General features: G+C 42.6%; 3 protein-coding genes across 5 annotated transcripts; 1 reads left to right on the forward strand and 2 right to left on the reverse strand.

The window, feature by feature from the left end:
• Positions 1-862: 862 nt before the first annotated feature.
• On the reverse strand, positions 863-2,744 carry LOC116172026 (alpha-L-fucosidase-like). The gene is made up of 6 exons (XM_031489117.1): positions 2,416-2,744; positions 2,227-2,365; positions 2,071-2,177; positions 1,585-1,944; positions 1,098-1,540; positions 863-1,044 (listed from the first exon to the last, which is right to left on the reverse strand). The coding sequence occupies exons 1-6, from the start codon at positions 2,651-2,653 to the stop codon at positions 919-921; spliced, it is 1,413 nt and encodes a 470-aa protein (XP_031344977.1). The 5' UTR covers positions 2,654-2,744; the 3' UTR covers positions 863-918.
• Positions 2,745-4,306: 1,562 nt separating this feature from the next.
• LOC116171691 (nuclear envelope phosphatase-regulatory subunit 1 homolog) lies at positions 4,307-5,016 on the forward strand. 3 transcript variants are annotated; one of them, XM_031488658.1, is made up of 4 exons: positions 4,307-4,457; positions 4,506-4,589; positions 4,640-4,774; positions 4,829-5,016. In XM_031488658.1, the coding sequence occupies exons 1-4, from the start codon at positions 4,430-4,432 to the stop codon at positions 4,975-4,977; spliced, it is 396 nt and encodes a 131-aa protein (XP_031344518.1). In that variant the 5' UTR covers positions 4,307-4,429; the 3' UTR covers positions 4,978-5,016. The 3 variants fall into 3 exon arrangements, with proteins under 3 accessions (XP_031344518.1, XP_031344519.1, XP_031344517.1); XM_031488659.1 differs by having other exon boundaries at positions 4,518-4,589; XM_031488657.1 differs by having other exon boundaries at positions 4,307-4,589.
• Positions 5,017-8,169: 3,153 nt separating this feature from the next.
• LOC116171981 (fatty acid synthase-like) lies at positions 8,170-18,268 on the reverse strand. The gene is made up of 9 exons (XM_031489060.1): positions 18,122-18,268; positions 16,182-17,990; positions 15,480-16,128; positions 15,166-15,424; positions 14,048-14,594; positions 12,905-13,997; positions 12,563-12,857; positions 10,002-12,401; positions 8,170-8,687 (listed from the first exon to the last, which is right to left on the reverse strand). Exons 2-9 carry the CDS (start codon positions 17,977-17,979, stop codon positions 8,571-8,573), a joined length of 7,158 nt encoding a protein of 2,385 aa, XP_031344920.1. The 5' UTR covers positions 17,980-17,990; positions 18,122-18,268; the 3' UTR covers positions 8,170-8,570.
• Positions 18,269-18,988: the final 720 nt, after the last annotated feature.

Consider the following 18,988-nt stretch of genomic DNA (forward strand, 5'->3'; position numbering starts at 1 on the left):
TCTGAAAGTAGAATCTCGACGTTAAGGATTTTATATAGACTCTAAAAATCCTAAAAAAAATCGTTAAAAGATTCTGAGAAAATCCGGTAAGATTTCAATTCTACAAATAATCTATGAAAACGCTGATAGGATTTTTAGAAAATACTAAGTATATTAGAGTGTAAGACGATGTTAAAAAGATTCTAATGACTGTTTGGAAAGTTCTGCTGATCCCGGAAGTTTTAACCATGTTACACTGATTCTGAGATAGGACGGTTTTGGAAGCTCTGAAACCATTTAGAAAATTTGGAGAAGATTGCAAGATTTTTGACAGGGATTACCACAAGTGACAATACATTGGTGTTTCACTAGGATCCTCCTAAAAAACTGGAATCAATGTAGGAGCTCTGTAGGGGCTCTGCAGCCTCAAAAATCCAGTGTTCGGTCTGGAAAATTGATTGCGACAAATTTTGGTTGTCTCAGATCGAACCGGAAGTGCTTTTTGATTACCGAATTCATGCGACGAAAGCAATAACGATACAAGGTGAGGTTTATTGAAACACGATTCAACACTTAAAAGAAGCGACCAATTCATGGCGATCATAAACTGCGATGTTGCACGACAATTGCAAGCTCCACAAAGTTCGCCACGTTCAAATTATCACAAACCGCGTGGCTTTATAAAATTCCGCATTCGCCCTCTACACGGGCAACACCATACGACTTTGTTCTGTTCAAGGATCTCCTCCCGTCGATTTTTTAATGGGATGAGTTGGTGAAAACTGCGCTGTAGATGGTAGTTACGTAGAGAAGAACGTTTTTAAAGCTTTGTGGAGTTTCCTTCATAGTAAAGAAAAGGCGTCGTAATAAATTATTAACAACAAAGTGTAAAATAGTGTATTAAGTATAAAAATTTGCATAGAAACATACGAAAAGGGATTAATAATAATTATCATTAACTTCATTAGTTGAATCATTTTGTATCTGCAACGTCCACGACCAATCACATTTAACAGTAGCCTTATCTGGAAATTTGATGCTAACTGTGTTATTCACGAACTCCCACTGAAACAGAAATCGTTAGCAATAGAAACACCGAACTTCATCGTTCCTCTTACATGCAGATTTTCCGGATTTCCGAGTAGGCTAACTTTGGTCGCGTTGATCTTGAAGGCGCTGATGGAGGAGGCCAAGGAGAGAGTATTGCTTGGCGGCCAGTCCAGTACGATGGCGTAAATCACAGACTTGGACGAAGTGTACCAAACGGGCGCGAGTGAGTCCTTTTGGTACTGCCACGGTTTGGTGGCGTAAATGGCGCGGCCATTGATGGAGAGCCAGCGTCCCAAGTTGATAAGTCTGTCTTCGAAAATTGGATCGATCCGTCCGTCGCTTGTTGGGCCAACGTTCACCAGCAGATTACCTCCGCAACTGACGGTTTCAGCCAAGACTTGAATGAGTTCCTTTACCGTGTAGAAGCTGTCGTAGTTAACGTTCCGCCGGTAACCCCAAGAGCCCTTATCGACTGTCATTGCGTTCTCCCACTTGTGCTTCTGCAGTACACCTTAAAACACATTGCACTTTAAGGTGAAAACATGCGAGACTTACCGGGATCGTATCTATCCTTGCAGTTGTAGAAATCCCCATGGCGACATGGTATCCCCTTCCCCCACCGGTCGTTAACAACTACCGTATCCTTCACGGGACTTTCGTTGTACAACCACGCCAAAAACTCAGTCGACTTCCAGTAGGTGTCATTCGCTTCCCAGTCGCCATCCGACCAAATGACGTCGGGCGTGTAGTCTTGCACCAACTCCATCATTTCTGGTATAACCTTTTGTGAAACAAAATTGTTCTTGGTGAAGTTCGACCCTTTATCAGACAAGTAAAGGGGATTATACCACTCGTACAGAGAGTGATACACGCCAAATCTGACGTTGGTGGTCCTAACAGCGGCCGCCAGTTCACCTAATTGTGTGATAAGGGTAGTTAGGTTGAGGGCAAGTTTTGGAAGATTTTTTGCATGATTAAGTACACTGGTGGTAGGAAACCCGATCGTGCAAAAAAATTAAAGGACGATTTTATTATACTCGCCTAGTAAATTTCGATTGGGACCCACATCTCGAACATTCCAGCTGAATGAATACTTAGACGGCCAAAGCGTGTACCCTTCATGATGCTTGCTTGTCAGTACGACGTACCTGCAGAATCCCTCAGTTAGTTACCGCACCCATCCTACGAAAGTCTTACTTGGCACCTGCCCGAACAAACAGTTTCGCCCACGCGTTCGGATCAAAGAGCTGCGCGGAAAAATCCTTCGCGAAATCTTGGTAGGTGAAATTCGGCGGGTAATTCTTTTTCATAAACGAAACAATGTCTTTATTTCCACCTGGAAAATAAGTGTCATTTAAAAATTAAATCTAGACAAATGTCTCTTACTCTTCCAATTACTCCAAAACCATTCAGAGCCAAAGCTGGGCACGGAGTAGACGCCCCAATGTAAGAAGATACCGAATTTCGCCTCGTCAAACCACTGAGGAAGAGGTCTCTTATCTAAGCTTTCCCATGTCGGATCGTAACGTACTTGACCATCACAATAAGTGAAGGCAAAGATTGCGATCACGGAAAATACTACCCTCACCATTTTATGAATGTAACGTCCAGATAAATTGCACATTCAACAACGCACCATACGCATGCCTAGCACAAATGTCGATATTTTGTCGAGCAATTATACTTTGCACTGTCTAGATCATAATAATAACATTTACTACATCGTGGGTGTTTAAATTGCCCCCGTATACTGTTTCAGTCCACGAAGGTCAACATAAACATTAATTTTGATAACACTGCATTTGGGTATACCGGGTGTTACTCTCTAGGTATATTTTTTAACGCATTTATTAAGAATTTAAAAAATGTGCTATAGTTTGCGTCCGTCCGTCTGTTTGTCCGTCCGGACCCACTTTTGCGGTTTTGAAGTACTTTTAGGGGAATGGTTCTAGAGTCCTGGAATTTTTTACAATGTAGCCTATACCTTGAGGGTGTGCCAGACGGCCATCAAATTTCACTGCTTGAAAGAGCCCCCCCCCCCCTTTATTATGTGCTGCGATGCTGTTTTTTTTATGTAAAACGTGCATAACTTTTACATGTGACAGAATTTGCGTACGCTTGCCTCTAGCGGTGACAAGTTTTAAAGTTTTGAAAATAAGAGATGGGCGGGGAACTGTTTTCTCCACCCCAACTGGTCGACTACACCCCGTTTTACGGTATTTGCGTTACTAAGAAGCGCAGACCTTCAGAACTTCTCGGTCGTCTGGCCGTCTTCCATCCATATGGGTATTCCTAATTTTAACTGCAAAGTGATAGTAATAGCAAACGGTATTTTACAGTAAATGTTTCTTATAAGTCATACGTTTAAAGTGCGCTTTTATTTGATATAGGTAAAGACTATAACGTGCCCTGGTAAACCCATTGAAATCAACTGACCGACGCCTAACTTTTCTGCGTATTCGAATACTTCGCAAGGTATTCGAATACTTTGAGAAGTATTCGAATACTTCGCATAGTATTTGAATACTTTTACCAAAAATCGACTGCATCAAAATTTCTCGGGAAAACACTTTTTCTTATTAATTTTGGTGCGTAGAATCCAAAACAATTCGTACTTTTTCGATCAGACTTCTCAATCAAAAGTTATAGACTAGAAACCAATTTCGAAAGAAAATTCAAAGGGCTGTAACTTTTGAACTAGTAGCCCAATCTTGGAACTGTTTGAAATTATGGATTCTACAGGCCACATTCTATAAGAAAATTTTTTTCCGGGTCGATCTGAGACAATTTTTTTTTCGGGGGTTCAAAAAAAGGCAGTGTATAACCTTCCTTTTTTACCAAAAATCGACTACACCAAAATTTCTCGGGAAAACACTTTTTCTTATTAATTTGGTGCGTAGAATCCAAATCAATTCGTACTTTTTCGATCAGACTTCTCAATCAAAAGTTATAGACTAGAAACCAATTTCGAAAAAAAATTCAAAGGGCTGTAACTTTTGAACTGGTAGCCCAATCTTGGAACTGTTTGAAATTATGGATTCTACAGGCCACATTCTATAAGAAAATTTTTTTCCGGGTCGATCTGAGACAAATTTTTTTTGGGGCCTCAAAAAAAGGCCTAAACTAAGAAAAATCTTCCATCTTCCCCTACCATTGATTATACTCGTTGTGTATAATCAATGCCCCTACCTATCTAAATGGATGTGTCACTGTAATTATTATCTCTTTTCAAAATGGGTTCGCTTTGAAATGAATGCCCTGTATGCAATACGTTAAAGCAGTGTCCTGTAAAACCGGCAATTAATTTTAACCTACAAACCTTTTTTTAAGATCCCCAAAATTATTCACAAAAAATAATCACTGAATGTGATTAAAGTACTTTGTTTTTAAAGAATTAATTATGTCTTTAGAACCAACAGCATGTGAAGGTAAACAGTATGAGACAAAGAAAACTATGGTCATAACCTATAAATTAGATGTTATTGTAGATTTAAAGGCCTTCGAAAGAAGATTAACCGAAGTAATCGCCTGCCTACAGCCTTCAACCACTCGATGGAGAAGTAGGTATTACAGTTGTATTTCTAAGAGTGCTTTAATAACGATTTTGTAGTTGTTTTAATTATCGTCTCAGTTTGCGTAGCCGCGGGAGCAGGTCAGTGGTTAACGGATCCATATACAAGAATAATACCTTTATCTCAGTCCCTTTCAAATCATCCCTTCTTTATAATTGCGACGTTGTTGCTAGGTAGGTATGCAAAAGCATTATCGGTTTGTGCCGTTTACAGTTATTTGTTTTCAGTAATTATATTTCTACTTGGTGTACATAAGAGGGTCATAGCTGCATCAATTATTACAACACGCACTAGGGAGGTGTTATGTGATTTTAATATGTCTTGTGACGATACTGGTAAATTAATATTAAAACCTCGCCCTACGAATGTAACTTAGCAAATGAATAGTACAAATGATTAAAGTTAATTATAGTAATCCTTTTTTTATTGAAATGCCTTGTTTAGTTAAATCATTGATTAAGAATTGTTATTCTCAGAGGAGGTGTGTGTACTGCAAATATTTCTGATTACATGATGGGTCTATTGATACCTCACGAGAAAGGCTACTGATTTGGGTTTGAGCATGAAGATTTTAGTGCTTCAGATGCTTACTTGTCTCTGCTGAAATTCCACCAAGTACTTAAAAATGGCACTTTACTGTTTTGCAGAACTACCTCCTACGATTTACCCTTCCACATTGCATGCTCCAATGCAGGTGGAAGATCTGGAATATTAGAATGAATCAAATCAAATCTGATAGGGCACTTTTCACTGAATCCGACTTACCTAACCAATTTAATTTAAAAAAGTGTAGTATTTCAAAAATATTGTTTTTCAAAAAATAAGACATTTATGGAGAGAGAAGTTTTAAAAAATTTTCAAATAGTGCTGATGTACTGATTACCAAAAGTTCATGTAAAATATGTACTGGGAAATACCTAAGTATTTTATTTTAAGTAGCAAAAAAAAGCCTAGATTTAAACTTAAAAAACTATAAGTACCTACTTGGATAAAGACTGGTACTTCATAGTAGGTACACTGAATACCGGAAGTGCTTGATTGTATGGTACTTAACCATTTGAATTTTAAGTAGTTACCTACTTTATCTAGGTGGTCAGGTACTCGACATTATATAACAGCATTGAATAAGATGATAATAGCTATCACAATTTCTAACTCGCTAGCGTGGGGTTAAAAAATGTGTAAGAGGGTCAAGGGCGCCAAATTCTTTGCGAAGTACGTTTCCCTAGAATTAACGGTACCTGCGTGCTAGCTATTGCCTTGAGTAAAACGCTATATATGTATAGGAGATACAAATGCAGTTAATTCTCTGCTCAAAAGAACAATTTGTGATATGATACCTGAATATTGAATTGGTGTCAACTGCTGAAATCATTATCTGACAATAATAGTATTTCTTTCGGCACAGTTTCAGGATGTTGGACAAACTATTCTTCGCAAGCAATTTTTTATTGATTTTTAATGTCTTGCTAAGGGAGTTATAAATTTATTAGAAAACAATAAAGTTAACTATATACATCATCAGCAAAACTTGTGTAATGAGTAGAGATGTTGACCCAAGTCATTAGATACAAAATAAATAGTAAGGATTCCAATTTTTGACACTGCCTCTCCGCGGCCGCCGCCAAATTGAATAAACAAAAAAAATCGAAAGTTGCTTCAGATTTTCGCTTGTATCTTCGTTTCGGTGCATTTTAGCTACCAAAGAGTTCTGCTCAATGTTATAGAGAATTAAATTTCATCAGTTTTCGCCACACCTTCGCAGATATAGAATCCTGAAATTAGTGAAATTTCATAAAAATGATTATAATAACCATCATAGGAATTATTATTTAACTAAAGTTTTTTATTAACTTTATTGTATTTGCCACAAGTATATCTGTTTTGGATTATCCATATTGCTGTGGCGCCATATTAGGCGCCAAATAAATAATGCTGTGTGCAATGGTATGCGATCAACTACACCCCTCACAAAACACTTGTCCAGCTAGCTCAAACAAATCAGCATTGAAACTTTGAGTTTTTCCTCTTTCCTCATACACGTCGGCATCTCCTCCCCCAGGAAAGTCTCCAATATTGACCTAAATTAAAAATTTGAGAGACGTAGTGGTCTCGATCGACGTCCGAAAGTTCCAAAGAATTCACTACGCAAAATTTGATCAACATCTGAAATAAATCTTGGATGCGAAAAGAAAAAATCTGACATGAGTGATATCCGGGTCGCACAATGGGTTTGAATAAACATACAACTAATTAATTAACAATGACAAATATTTATTCCAAAACATTTAAATGAAAATTAAAACAAAATCGCCGAAAGAACAATAAGAAGCTTGCAAAGCGTGTTTAGACATAGTACCCCGCACGCAGACCGTCGATAATTATGTATAAGAAAATCTTATTTTTTTTCTCTTAATAATCCTGTAATAATCTAGCCGTGAATGGTTTGCGATATTCAGCCACACAAGACACGCAAAAACACTCGCCGACAGCTTCTGAGCTTCACCTTTTTTACCAAAAATTGACTCCACCAAAATTTCTCGGGAAAACACTTTTTCTTATTAATTTTGGTGCGTAGAATCCAAAACAATTAGTACTTTTTCGATCAGACTTCTCAATCAAAAGTTATAGACTAGAAACCAATTTCGAAAGAAAATTCAAAGGGCTGTAACTTTTGAACTAGTAGCCCAATCTTGGAACTGTTTAAAATTATGGATTCTACAGGCCACATTCTATAAGAAAATTTTTTTCCGGGTCGATCTGAGACAATTTTTTTTTCGGGGCTCAAAAAAAGGCAGGTTATAACCTTCCTTTTTTACCAAAAATCGACTACACCAAAATTACTCGGGAAAACACTTTTTTCTTATTAATTTGGGTGCGTAGAATCCAAATCAATTCGTACTTTTTCGATCAGACTTCTCAATCAAAAGTTATAGACTAGAAAACAATTTCGAAAAAAAATTCAAAGGGCTGTAACTTTTGAACTAGTAGCCCAATCTTGGAACTGTTTGAAATTATGGATTATACAGGCCACATTCTATAAGAAAATTTTTTTCCGGGTCGATCTGAGACAATTTTTTTTGCGGGCCTCAAAAAAAGGCAGTCTTGTCTTTAAAAAAACCGCTCCATAACTCGAACTCGCTTAATAATCAAGATGAAAAAGATTCTCGGCAGCTGCTCGGACGGTAGAAACTTTTCACTTTCAGTAAGCAAACAACTGCTTTGTTGACTCCCACCCGTACTAACTTTTTCTAAATGTGGAAGAAATCAATTACAATTAGATTAGATAACGCCGCCTGCGTCCTCACTTACGCCGAAAGTAATGCGCACATCGATGACCACCTGCATCTCTTGTTATCAGCACTAGCACACGTGCGTTATCACTTTCTCAACAGGATGGTGCACCCGCGCACAACGCCCTAATCGTGCGAGAATACCTAGCGACAAATTTTTCCGTTTCCCAAGAAATTTGACTTTTTGTTACACACATGCGCAAATAAGAAGCAAATTCAGATCCACTTGAACTTCTTTGTAGGTTCCCTTCCTAATTTCGCAGAGTAAGGCATAATACAGTATAAAAAATTTATTCAACAATATATACAAAGTGTACATCGATGATGTATCTCAACAAAATGATATACTTTGTGATGTAACATAAAGATCTTTGGCATCACATTAGCTAACCTTAAGCCATAAATAAAATATCTACAGAGTGCGCGAAAATATCTAAGCCGCCGCTTCGTCTAGTCCGCTTTAGTTACGAAAATAACATTTCATAGCTATATAAAGTAATATACATTAAGGACTCCGATATTATTAGGCAACAGTGCATTTTGAAAATATTTTGTGCACTAATCACTTTAACAAGATTAATTACGTGGGTATCACACTTAAAACTATCAACTAAAATGTCATGGAACTGTAATGAACTGAAATGGAATGCATGATGTTTGAGTGCGACGTTCTGCTCTAAGCTTTACCCACGATGTTGTGTAAAATGTCTGCTATTTTCTGTACGGTTTTACCCTGTAGTATCGACCTGTGGTTACCTTCGAGCGGCTGCACCACCACCTTCTGCTTGCAAACCTGTAACAAATCAAGCGTCAAATTCAAAGTTCTCGAAGCGTCTTAGTTGATTGGTAAATCTTAGGGGTTAACTTCACGCATTTTTTACCTTTGGTAAAATGTACTAAAACTCCGAAGTGATTAAAAATAAATGACTGAATAAACAAGTTAAAAAGTAATCGTAAACAATTTACATAAAGCGCATTTCCCATTTGTAAGATGCAACTTCTGTTAAAATCGTAAAAATCCGACCACAAATATGAAAGATAGCGTTGCACATGGGCAATCCATTTTTGACGTGCTACTTCAATTTCAGTTTATAAGAAGAATTTCATTTCAATGCTTTTCTAAATAAGAAAATTGGAACTACGCATGCGCAAACCTAAATTTTGAAACTAATGTTAGATTTTCCTTTGTTCCAAGCGCCTAAGTATCAAATTTCACTTAAATGCTTCCATAAATAAAAAAGTTGGCACTGCGCATGCGCAAAACCAAATTTTGAAATTGGCGTTTGATTTTCCTTTATCCCAAGTGCCTATGTATCAAATTTCATTCAAATACGTTTATAAGTAAAAAAGTTTGCAATTCGGTTTATAAATGGTCGAGATGCGAAAAGGGCACTGTGAATTTTGAATCGATTTGATTCAACTTTTGGCATTGCGTATTATATGGCTAAAGCTATGCCCATATTGAATTTCATGCAATTCAGTTCATAACTAACGGAAATGTAAAAGCGATCGGACAGTTCTAAACAAAGTTATCTTTCACACGGACAGATAGAGGGACAGACAAACAAAGGAACAGACGGACAGACCAACAGGCAGACGACAGACAGCAATGCAAAATTATAAACGATCTCTAGGATCGTTAATAAACGGAAAAAGTGTAAAATTATGGAACATGTAAAAAACGGTTTTTTGTTTTTTTTACAATAACTTTTTTTGTAAGCGGTACAGAAAAAATTCCTTCTTTGGTACAAGACTCGACACCATAACGAACCAAATAGCGAAAAAAGTAGAACAATAGCTCTTAAGATAAAGAACTAGTAGCGTCGAAAACGAGCGGACGGACGGACGAAGTGGCCACAATAGCGCATTTTTTTTTTACTTTTGTGGAAATGCGCTAAAAAGATGAGAGAGCTCTGAATGAGATACTAAGGCAGCATGCGTGAAAGAAAAAGAAGGAAGTACTAATAGATGATGTTTGAAGGAAGGCGATTAAAGAAAACGTGAAGAGTATCTGAAGCAGATGATAGGAATGGGTCAAGAATCTGTAAGGGCAGCGTGAAGAAGGTAACGAAGAAAGAGGCTTAAAAAATGAGTAAGTAAAACTTACCGAACCAAGTCCATAATCCTCTCCAGCGGAAACGAAGTTATCGATCGCCTTGACTAACGTAATTTCACCTTTGAATGTGGCAGTCGGTTTGTACTTGTCGGCGGCGACGAGCTTGTAATAGAAACTGCCGGCGGCTGCTCTCACGTCCTTGTCCGTGTAAGGAGTGTGACCTGACAAAATTTCGGTTGCCCTGTTCAGCCTTTCCTCCCACGATTTCATGACCGCCAGCTCCATCATCACCTTGGCCTGATCGATTTCCTTGAATTGATTGATGAAAAAGACGAGCGCGCCGCTCTGTTCGACTGCGGTGTCGCCCTTCTTCTTGTTCTTTGTGTGAGTTGCGACGTACGAGTGCGAGCCGTCCAAGAGGAGTAGCTTGACGCGTTCGCCGAGAGTTTCGAGTTGTATTCCCATCTCGAAAGCGACGCAGGCTCCGAAGGAGTACCCGATGAGCGTGTACGGTCCTTTCTTTTGTACAGTCTTGATTTCGTTAACATAATACTTGGCGAGATCGTTAATGGAGTCCATGGGACACATAGTTGTGCATTGCAAACCATAGACAGGAACTTGAATTTTATCTGCTAAGCTTTGGAGGATGTGCACGCTGCCTTCAATGGGATGCACGACGAAGATTGGCGTCTTTTTGTTGTCAACTTCCTTAGACATGTTTAAGAGAACTTTGTGAGGCATGATGTCGACTGACAAATCGAATTGAACTTGTCCATCGTTACTTTCGTGTGATTTAGTTCCGTTGGTCACCACGGTTTCGGATGCGGTAACCGGAGCACCACCACTGGCCAATTCACCAAGACGTCCAAAGGTAAGTGCGCGAATTTCTTGGGCGCTCAAAGTCATGTCGTAGTTTCTCTCCAAAGTTTGTTTAATTTCCGATCCCATCAAAGAATCCATGCCCAAATCTCCCAACGAGGCGGTTGGCGATATGTTTTTAAGATCCTTAAGGCCTAAGATGTTTGCGACAGCATCCGTGATACTAAGCTCGCTACCACTACCGGCACCCTTCTTCTTTTCGGCTAATACGACACTCGAAACTACAGCATGAGGTTGTTGCAAGAAAATATCCATGGTGTTCAGACACGAGGTAATGCGTTGTGGCAAAGTTCCACCGACTTCGGTTTCGTTTCCACCCATAGTCTCAATAATCAAACCCACGTCAGCGATGGCGCCCCACTGAATCGCCAGACCGGGAAGGCCGGCAGCTTGACGTGTCTCGCATATGCGCTCCATTGCTGAATTTGCCAACCCGTAATTGGCTTGACCGGCATTACCCCGTCCGCAAGATACCGAAGAAAATACAACGAAATGGTCCAAATGAGGCGCTAATGCGCGTGAGGCTGCGTCCAAATGCTTAGCGCTGTCCACCTTTGGTACGGTGACAGTCTTAAAGTCGGCTTCGGATTGGTTCTCCATCATAGCATCTCGGAGAACAGCAGCAAGATTGAAAATACCACCAACCGGTCCCATTTCGCTAGCTTCCTTCAGCAGCTTGATCGCGCCCTTCTCCGTGGTGGCCTCGGTGGTGGAAACCTTAACGTTCACTCCCTTCGCGCGCCATCTACGAATGCACAGCGACTGATAGCCGGTCTTCACTCCACTACGCGAAGTGAGCATTATCTTCGTAGCCCCTCTAAATATTAACCAATGGGCGAGCTCGAGCCCAAAACCACCAAGTCCGCCGACCAGTACGTAGGTCTTATCTGGATCCATGTAAGTGCGAGCGATGGCGCTAACAGTTTTCATGGCCGGTACCAAATTCTTGCGAGTTTCTTCTTCGCGTATCTGCAACAATACTTTGCCAATGTGTTTTCCAGACGCCATATATCTAAAGGCCTGTTCCGTTTGGTTCTCATTGAACACTATGCGAGGAAGAGGTCTGACCGCTCCACTCTTAATGCCCTCGTTCATCAATTTGATTATTTCGGGTTTGTCACGGTTATCGGTACCCAGCAACGCATCCAGCAGGATTCCGTGGAAGGATGTGTTCTTCAAGAAGACGTTCATGCCCAAAGGAGAGTTGTTGGACAAGTCGACCTTTCCGATCTCGCAGAAGCGACCGCCCATCGCGAGACAGCGCACGGACGCCTGAAGTTGGTGGGCGGCGAGCGAATTCAAGATAACGTCCACACCACGTCCGCGCGTTTGCTTCATGATCAACTGCTCGAAGCTGGTGTCACGAGAGTTGCCAATGTTCTCGTCCTTCAATTGTGGGAAGGTCTTCTTTAGAAAATCACGTTTGGCTTGGCTACCGACGGTGGTGAATACGGTGCAGCCCATGTGAAGGGCGATGGCGATCGACGCTTGACCAACGCCACCGGCGCCTGCGTGGATTAAGACGGATTCTCCTGGTTGCAGTTGTCCTCGGACGATCAGGGCGTAGTAACTCTGTAAATTACAATCATTAGTTGCATTGGGGCATTTGAAGTGATTACAATCTGATTATTTTTAAGTCGTGGAAAAGCGTGTGTCTATTTCATCCTAAATTTTTATGCAAGGGACAAGAATTTTCCCTTGTGATTAACTCAATGAAAAATCAAAGAGCTTACCGTTCCATAAACCACAGGAATAGTAGCGGCTTCCTCCAGACTCCACTTCTCCGGAACTTCCCAGAGGAACTCTGGGTCGGCGATACAAGTTGTGGCCAAACTGCGAGCGTCGACCATACCCATCACGCGTCGACCAAGATCGTCTCTTCCTGAAAACTCCAAGCCCATTATACACTCTTGCCCTGCCAAATCGCCAGGGAGCGCATCCGGAGGTAACTTTCCAGTCGCCAACATAATGTCACGGAAATTAAGTGGGGCGTAGTAGACGGTGCAGAGTGACGATTTACCATCGGGCCTAAAAGACGCACTAATGAAAATGGTGCGAGTGATTCGGACACTTACTTGTAATAAGTGAGCGGTCCTTCGATCCACTTCAAGCTGGCTAAATCACCACGGGTCAGTGTGTTAACGTAGGCGTGCTCCACGTGCAAAGTTGCGCTGTTGTTGTGCTGATCGAGCAACATATGGCGGTAGGAGCCCCAGGTTTTGTTTTTGAGCACATTGTGGATTAAATCCTTCTGTAATTGTTTCTTGTAGAAAGCGGAGGTTAACGAGAAAGTCTCAGCGTTCTTGTCTTGAATGAAACAGGCGCGAACGTGAGCGCCACCTGGTTCTTGCTTAAGGCAGTTCACCATTCCGACTAAACCGGTCAATTCTTCACCCTGGCACACCAGGTATATTTTCATGTTGTCGGTTTCGCTCTTCTTCATAGCGTCTTTGAGCGGCTCTACCCATGCAAAGTTAGTTTCCGTGATTGTCAACACGGATGCGTCGGCAGGTATTTCGGTGATCTTGCGCATCAAAACGTACGTTTTGGTTCCAGCAGTTTGGGTGGAGACTACATCCAAACCGAGCGAGGTGATGAGCTTGGTGTCGACTGCTTGTTTGGGTTCCTCAGTCAGAATGAAACCTCCAGCTTTCAGTGTGTTCATGGCGTTCATAATCAGTTCAGTCTTCTTGTGGAGCACTACGTCAGCGAGGACAATGAGGTGAACATTTTGATCAAAAGCTCCGGCCATTACATCTTTTTGGACGACTTTAATTTCGTTATTGTCAAATTCGGTGGTGTCAATGTGAGTTTGGGTGACGACAGTGTAGTCGACTGACAACATCGGTTCTGATTCGATTATATTTTTGACGTGTGTCGCCAGAATGTTTTCGACCGATCGATCTTGGGCGACTTCCATCACTTTAAGTTTGAGCGCGCCGCTGTTTTCCAATACTGTGTGAACCATGACGGAGAGGGCTTGATGTTGGCCCTTAGCGAAGTCTTCCATGGAGATGACGTTATCGTAAGGCGTAAACTCGTACTTCTCTAGTTTTGGGTACGCCTGCGATTGTTGACGTCTCGGCGCCAAGCTGGCCTTCATTCCGCGCAATTCGATTCCGCCGGACTTGATGATACCAATTTCACGGTGCATGTTTACGGTCATACCTGAAAGAACATCACAATTATGGCGTTTTTGTACGGTCAAATTCGCTTACAGTTATCGCCTTCGGCGTATTTCTCGAAAAGCTCCGCGTGCAGCTTGGGGTTGATAATGGCGCGTTGCAACCTCGTCGGAAGGTACAATTCGCGAGTGTTCTGTCCCAAAATTGAAAACTGTAGCATGGTATCGATGTAGCTGATCCAGTTCTTCTCCCACTTGAGTTTGCCGTTAATTCCGTAATTGTCGGAATTACTGATGCCCTTGAAGATGCCGTCGTAGTCGTAGCCGCGCAGTCTGAGCTCCTTGTAGATGTCACCGGTTGTAAGCGCGATGTGCTCCGGATTAGAATTGACGGAAGGTGGAGGAAGGTCGATGAATTCCCGCGTGACGTCTTCGGGGACGAATATTTTACCGGAAACGGTCACGGCTCCGCTTTCGCAGATTTCGAATTCGCCGGAACCTTCGAAGATGTTGATCAAGAATTTAACGGTGCCGTCTTTCGGCATGATTGTCGCGCGGTGGAATTGTACGTCCTCGATTACAACGGGCATTTGTTCGAAATCTTCGTTCCTCAACTTGGCCATCGTTTTCCAGACCAAAGTCTACAAAAATAAAAATTTCAAATTTTGAATTTTCAAGAACAAAATTTATTTATGAAGCAAACAGACCAAAAAACCGAATCCGAACCGAAAATGGAACCGGATTCCATTTTTTTTAATGCATTTTTTTCGGTTTTGTTCGATTGTGATGATTACGTTCTCGTTATAAATCGAGCGAGGGGTGGCATTTTTTATTCCATTAGCCAGTGCTAAGATTCGAAACCGAACCAAAATCGCAATTGTTTTTACAACCGGAAATTGTCAAATTTTTCATTCTTCTTTAGCAAAATCAAGTTCCCACAATCAATTTTCAAAAAAATGGCGCGATTCGCCCCAAGCATTTTCGAAAATTCCCATTTTCTATGCGGGGAACACAAACATTGTATTATTATGAAGAAAGTTAAACAATTAGGCCCAATTGGCTTCGCGCACTTTGTCAATTTTTTTTAAAACAAAAAACGCGAGCAGACGGTGCTACGGACATTTTCGTTTTGAAGCCGTTCAAGAAACAAAAAAGCGCGTCCGTCAGTATTGTCATGGCCCACTAATTTTTGTAAATCTCATTCGCACTCACCAAATATCCAGTCGCAGGGAAAAGAACGCGACCGTCGATGGCGTGACCGGCCAAGTACGCGTCGGTGTCCTTGCTTAGGTCGATGTTAACTACGAGCTCGCCCGACCGCGAACCCTTGCCTGAGAAATCGGCGACGGACCATTCGGTCGAGTGGTCCCATTCGACCATCGAGTTGATCATCGGGGTGCCCCTGCCGACGGGGTACTGCACCGGGTGGTAGAGGTGCGCCAGTTGTGGCTGGGCGCCGGCGTTGTAGATTCTGAAATGGTTAGCTACTTAGAGAACGCTTTTGGTTGGGGGGTGTGGCGACTTACTTTCCGATCGCCGACAGTAGGAAGTCGATGTTGTCGGGGGCGTCGCGTTTGACAAGGCTGATGTTGGTTGTGTTGGGTCCCAGTGCGCGTTTGAGGATGGCCTGAAGAAGACCGTGGGGGGCGATTTCGATCGCGATCGCGTTCTCTGGGACGTGCTGAATGGCTTCGTGGAAGAGTACGGGCGAGAGTAGGTTGTTAACGTGGTAGGCCGCCGAACTGAGCTGGGCGATCGGGGTGTTCCATGCCGATTCTGGAATTGACGAGGAGATCCAACGCGATGTGCGCGGCTTGGGGTTGGGGATGATTTCGTCCAGGGCTTTGCGCAGTTTCGGGCCGGCTTCCGCGATGTACTTGCTGTGGAAAGCGTGTCCGGAGCTTTTGACGGCTTTGGCGAAGATCTCTTCGGATTTCAACTGGGCGACGAAATCCTCGATTGCTTTCGGTGGACCGGAGATGGTCACGCTGTCCTTGCTGTTGTGACACGCGGCTACGATTTCGGGTGGGCAACGTCGCTTGCACTCTTCCCACGATAATCCTACTGCGGCCATGGCGCCTAGGGGCAGTTTGGATTCGAGAATGGCGCGTCCTCGGGAGTACGCGGCCATGATCGACTGCTCAGCTGTAAGAGTACCATCGGCATACGCGCATCCTGAAAAACAACTTGTAAGATCAAATCCTCCCACGAAGACAAAACTAACTTACCAACTTCGCCAACGGAGTGACCTAGGATAACGTCAGGTTCAATGCCCAACTTACTCAAAACGTCAGTTAGCGCAATTTGTACAGCAGCAATAGAGACGAAGGAGTTCAGAACGTTTTCGAAAGTGGTTTCATTACCATTGATGATTATATCTTCCAAATTAACACCGTGTGGCTTTAGTGTTTCGGCGCTCTTCTTGATGGAGTTACGGAAAACTTCCAGTTGCATTAGCTGCTTCGCCATACCGGGCCATTGCGAGCCCATCCCTGAGAACACGAAGCACAGGGGGCGCTTGTCGAAGCCGACAGTGCCAATTTCACGAATTGGAGTGGGACCGGCAACTGTGTAACCCCGATAGGTGTGACCGACGATGTTCTGCGAGTGAATGTCGTTGAGGAGTGCCATGAATTCCTCGTCGGTTTTGTTCGCCTCGACACGGTCGAGGAGTTTCTCGACCGCTTCTTGGGTGCGACCGGAGACGACGGCCAAACGGGGAATCTCTTCGGATGGCCACGTGGTTTTCGGTTTGGGATTGGAGCGAAGCAGAACGTGGACGTTGGCGCCACCGAAACCGAAGGAGTTTACGCCGACAAGACCGCCGTTCCACGGCTCATTTTTCGCGACGACCTTAAAGCGCCCATCCAACAAGGCGGGGATTTCGGTGTTGGGCGATGTGAAGTGGAGGTTCTGGGGGATAATCCCGCTTTCCATTGCGATTACTAGTTTTGCCATGGAGCAAACTCCGGATGCTGGTTCGGAGTGGCCCATGTTGCTCTTGACGGAGCCGATGAGTAGGGGTTCTTTGCGATTTTCGCAGAACACATCGGCGATTGAGTTCAGTTCTTGGGGGTCGCCGACTTTGGTCCCGGTACCGTGGGCCTCCACATACGCGACTTCGGCCGGGTTAATCCCAACTTCGCTGTAGACTTCTCTGATTAATTTGTTTTGCATTGCTCCCGAAGGGAACGTGATTCCTTGTTGTTTGTGTCCGTCTGTGTTGCATTTGGCTCCTAAGACTGTTGCGTAAACCCTACGCGCGTTGCTTGCTTTTTGTAGGAACATAATTCCAACCGCTTCCGAGCGTACGTACCCATTCCCTGTGCAATCGAACGCTTTGCACATGCCTGCTTCGCTTAACATGCTCAGTCGATGAAACTGGAGGGAAGTCGTGGGCTGTATGCAGATGTTGCACCCGCCGATGATGGCGGCATCACATTCACCAGATTTGATTGCGGCGACACCTCTTTGCATCGCAACCAAACTGCTGGAACACGCTGTGTCAAGTGCGTAACTGGGTCCGGTAAAGTCGAAGGTGTACGACAGCCTATTTGCAAACATAGCTCTGCAGCTTCCCGTTAAGCCATACCCGTTGACTTTGTCTGGATCGTCTTTCCAATAAATGCCAGATTCACTTTCAGATACTCCGATGAAAACGCCCGTTCGCGACCCCCTGAGTTCGGCGGGGTTGAATCCGGCATCGACCAATGATTCATATGTTACCTCTAAAAGTATACGTAACTGCGGGTCCATGACGTGTGCCTGTTTCGCGTGCACGCCAAAAAATGTCGCGTCGAAATGGCCCAAATTTTTCAATTTCCCTGTTCGCGTGGGAAGTCCGTGAAGTTTTGACGGCCATCTTCTCTCGTCGTCTGTGACCAAATCGACTCCTTCGAAAAGCTTCTGTTTTAGTTCTTCGATGTTGTCACATTCGGGGAAACGTCCCGATATACCAGATATGACGACGTCGTCGACAACGGCGCTGGGCCCGTTCATGTGTGCGTCTGTTGCTCTTGCCGGCATTGTCACTTATACTAGAAAAAAAAATAAATTGAATTACTCGCCTGATAAGATACAATTGTTCCATTGTAATCCTCACAATCGCTCACAAAATGACCGGATACATTTAATTGTAACTGCGACATTTTTCGATGGAAAAACTTACTTATTGTCTTGACAGGAGCAGATCCAGACACTAACTGAATGTCAAGTGTTTCAGCATCGCCATAAGTATCGGGCGATAGTTTTTGATAACGATTCGTTGTTATCGTGACGATAAGATTGACATTGTGAAAACGTACAACGTAAAAGGTCATAAAGAGAGGTATAATTGGTGGTTTTTTGTCCTCTGAATAACACTTTTGCGTAAATAGATTATAAAATTATCTCAAAACCTGATTGTTAAGCTAATGAAGTTACGCCACTGGAGTATTTAATAAAATGCTCCTACGCCGTATCGATTGAAACGACGATACCAAACAAGCGCTCGGTTTTATTTACAAGGACAATCGATGATAATTATAGGGGCTGTTTTGTAAAATTTTAATTCGCCCCCGATCAGACCATCACAACGTTTCGAAAGATAAAATCAGATCACCTTTTTTGACCTTTCCCGATAACGATTGTTACGTCAAAACTGTTGCAAAAAAAACTGCGAATGCGCAATTTTCTCCAAAAACTGCCAATTTTGCATAATGTGACCAAAGGTCACGTTCTCACCATGTAACATGATGACGACGACGTCATGGTGATTTCAATTTTAAACTGGTTTCTATAAGTGGCATTACGACCGACGTTCAAATGAAGCCTCCATGGAACGAGAAAAAGGGTTTATCAAAAAATGGGTGCAGCGTGTATCTTGAACATTAATTCAGTAATTACGAGATTACTTGATAAGTAAGTGAGGCAAAACGATGTTGTGACCTACTGAGAGAAGAAGCTGTAATAGTATGTACTTACATAGAGGAATCTATGGTATCTCTACCTACTGAAAAGTCATAAGGACATTGCTTTAAGTAATTCCTCTTCCTTG

Source organism: Photinus pyralis, unplaced genomic scaffold (genome assembly GCF_008802855.1).
Source record: "Photinus pyralis isolate 1611_PpyrPB1 unplaced genomic scaffold, Ppyr1.3 Ppyr1.4_LG5, whole genome shotgun sequence".
Lineage (NCBI taxonomy): Eukaryota > Metazoa > Arthropoda > Insecta > Coleoptera > Lampyridae > Photinus > Photinus pyralis.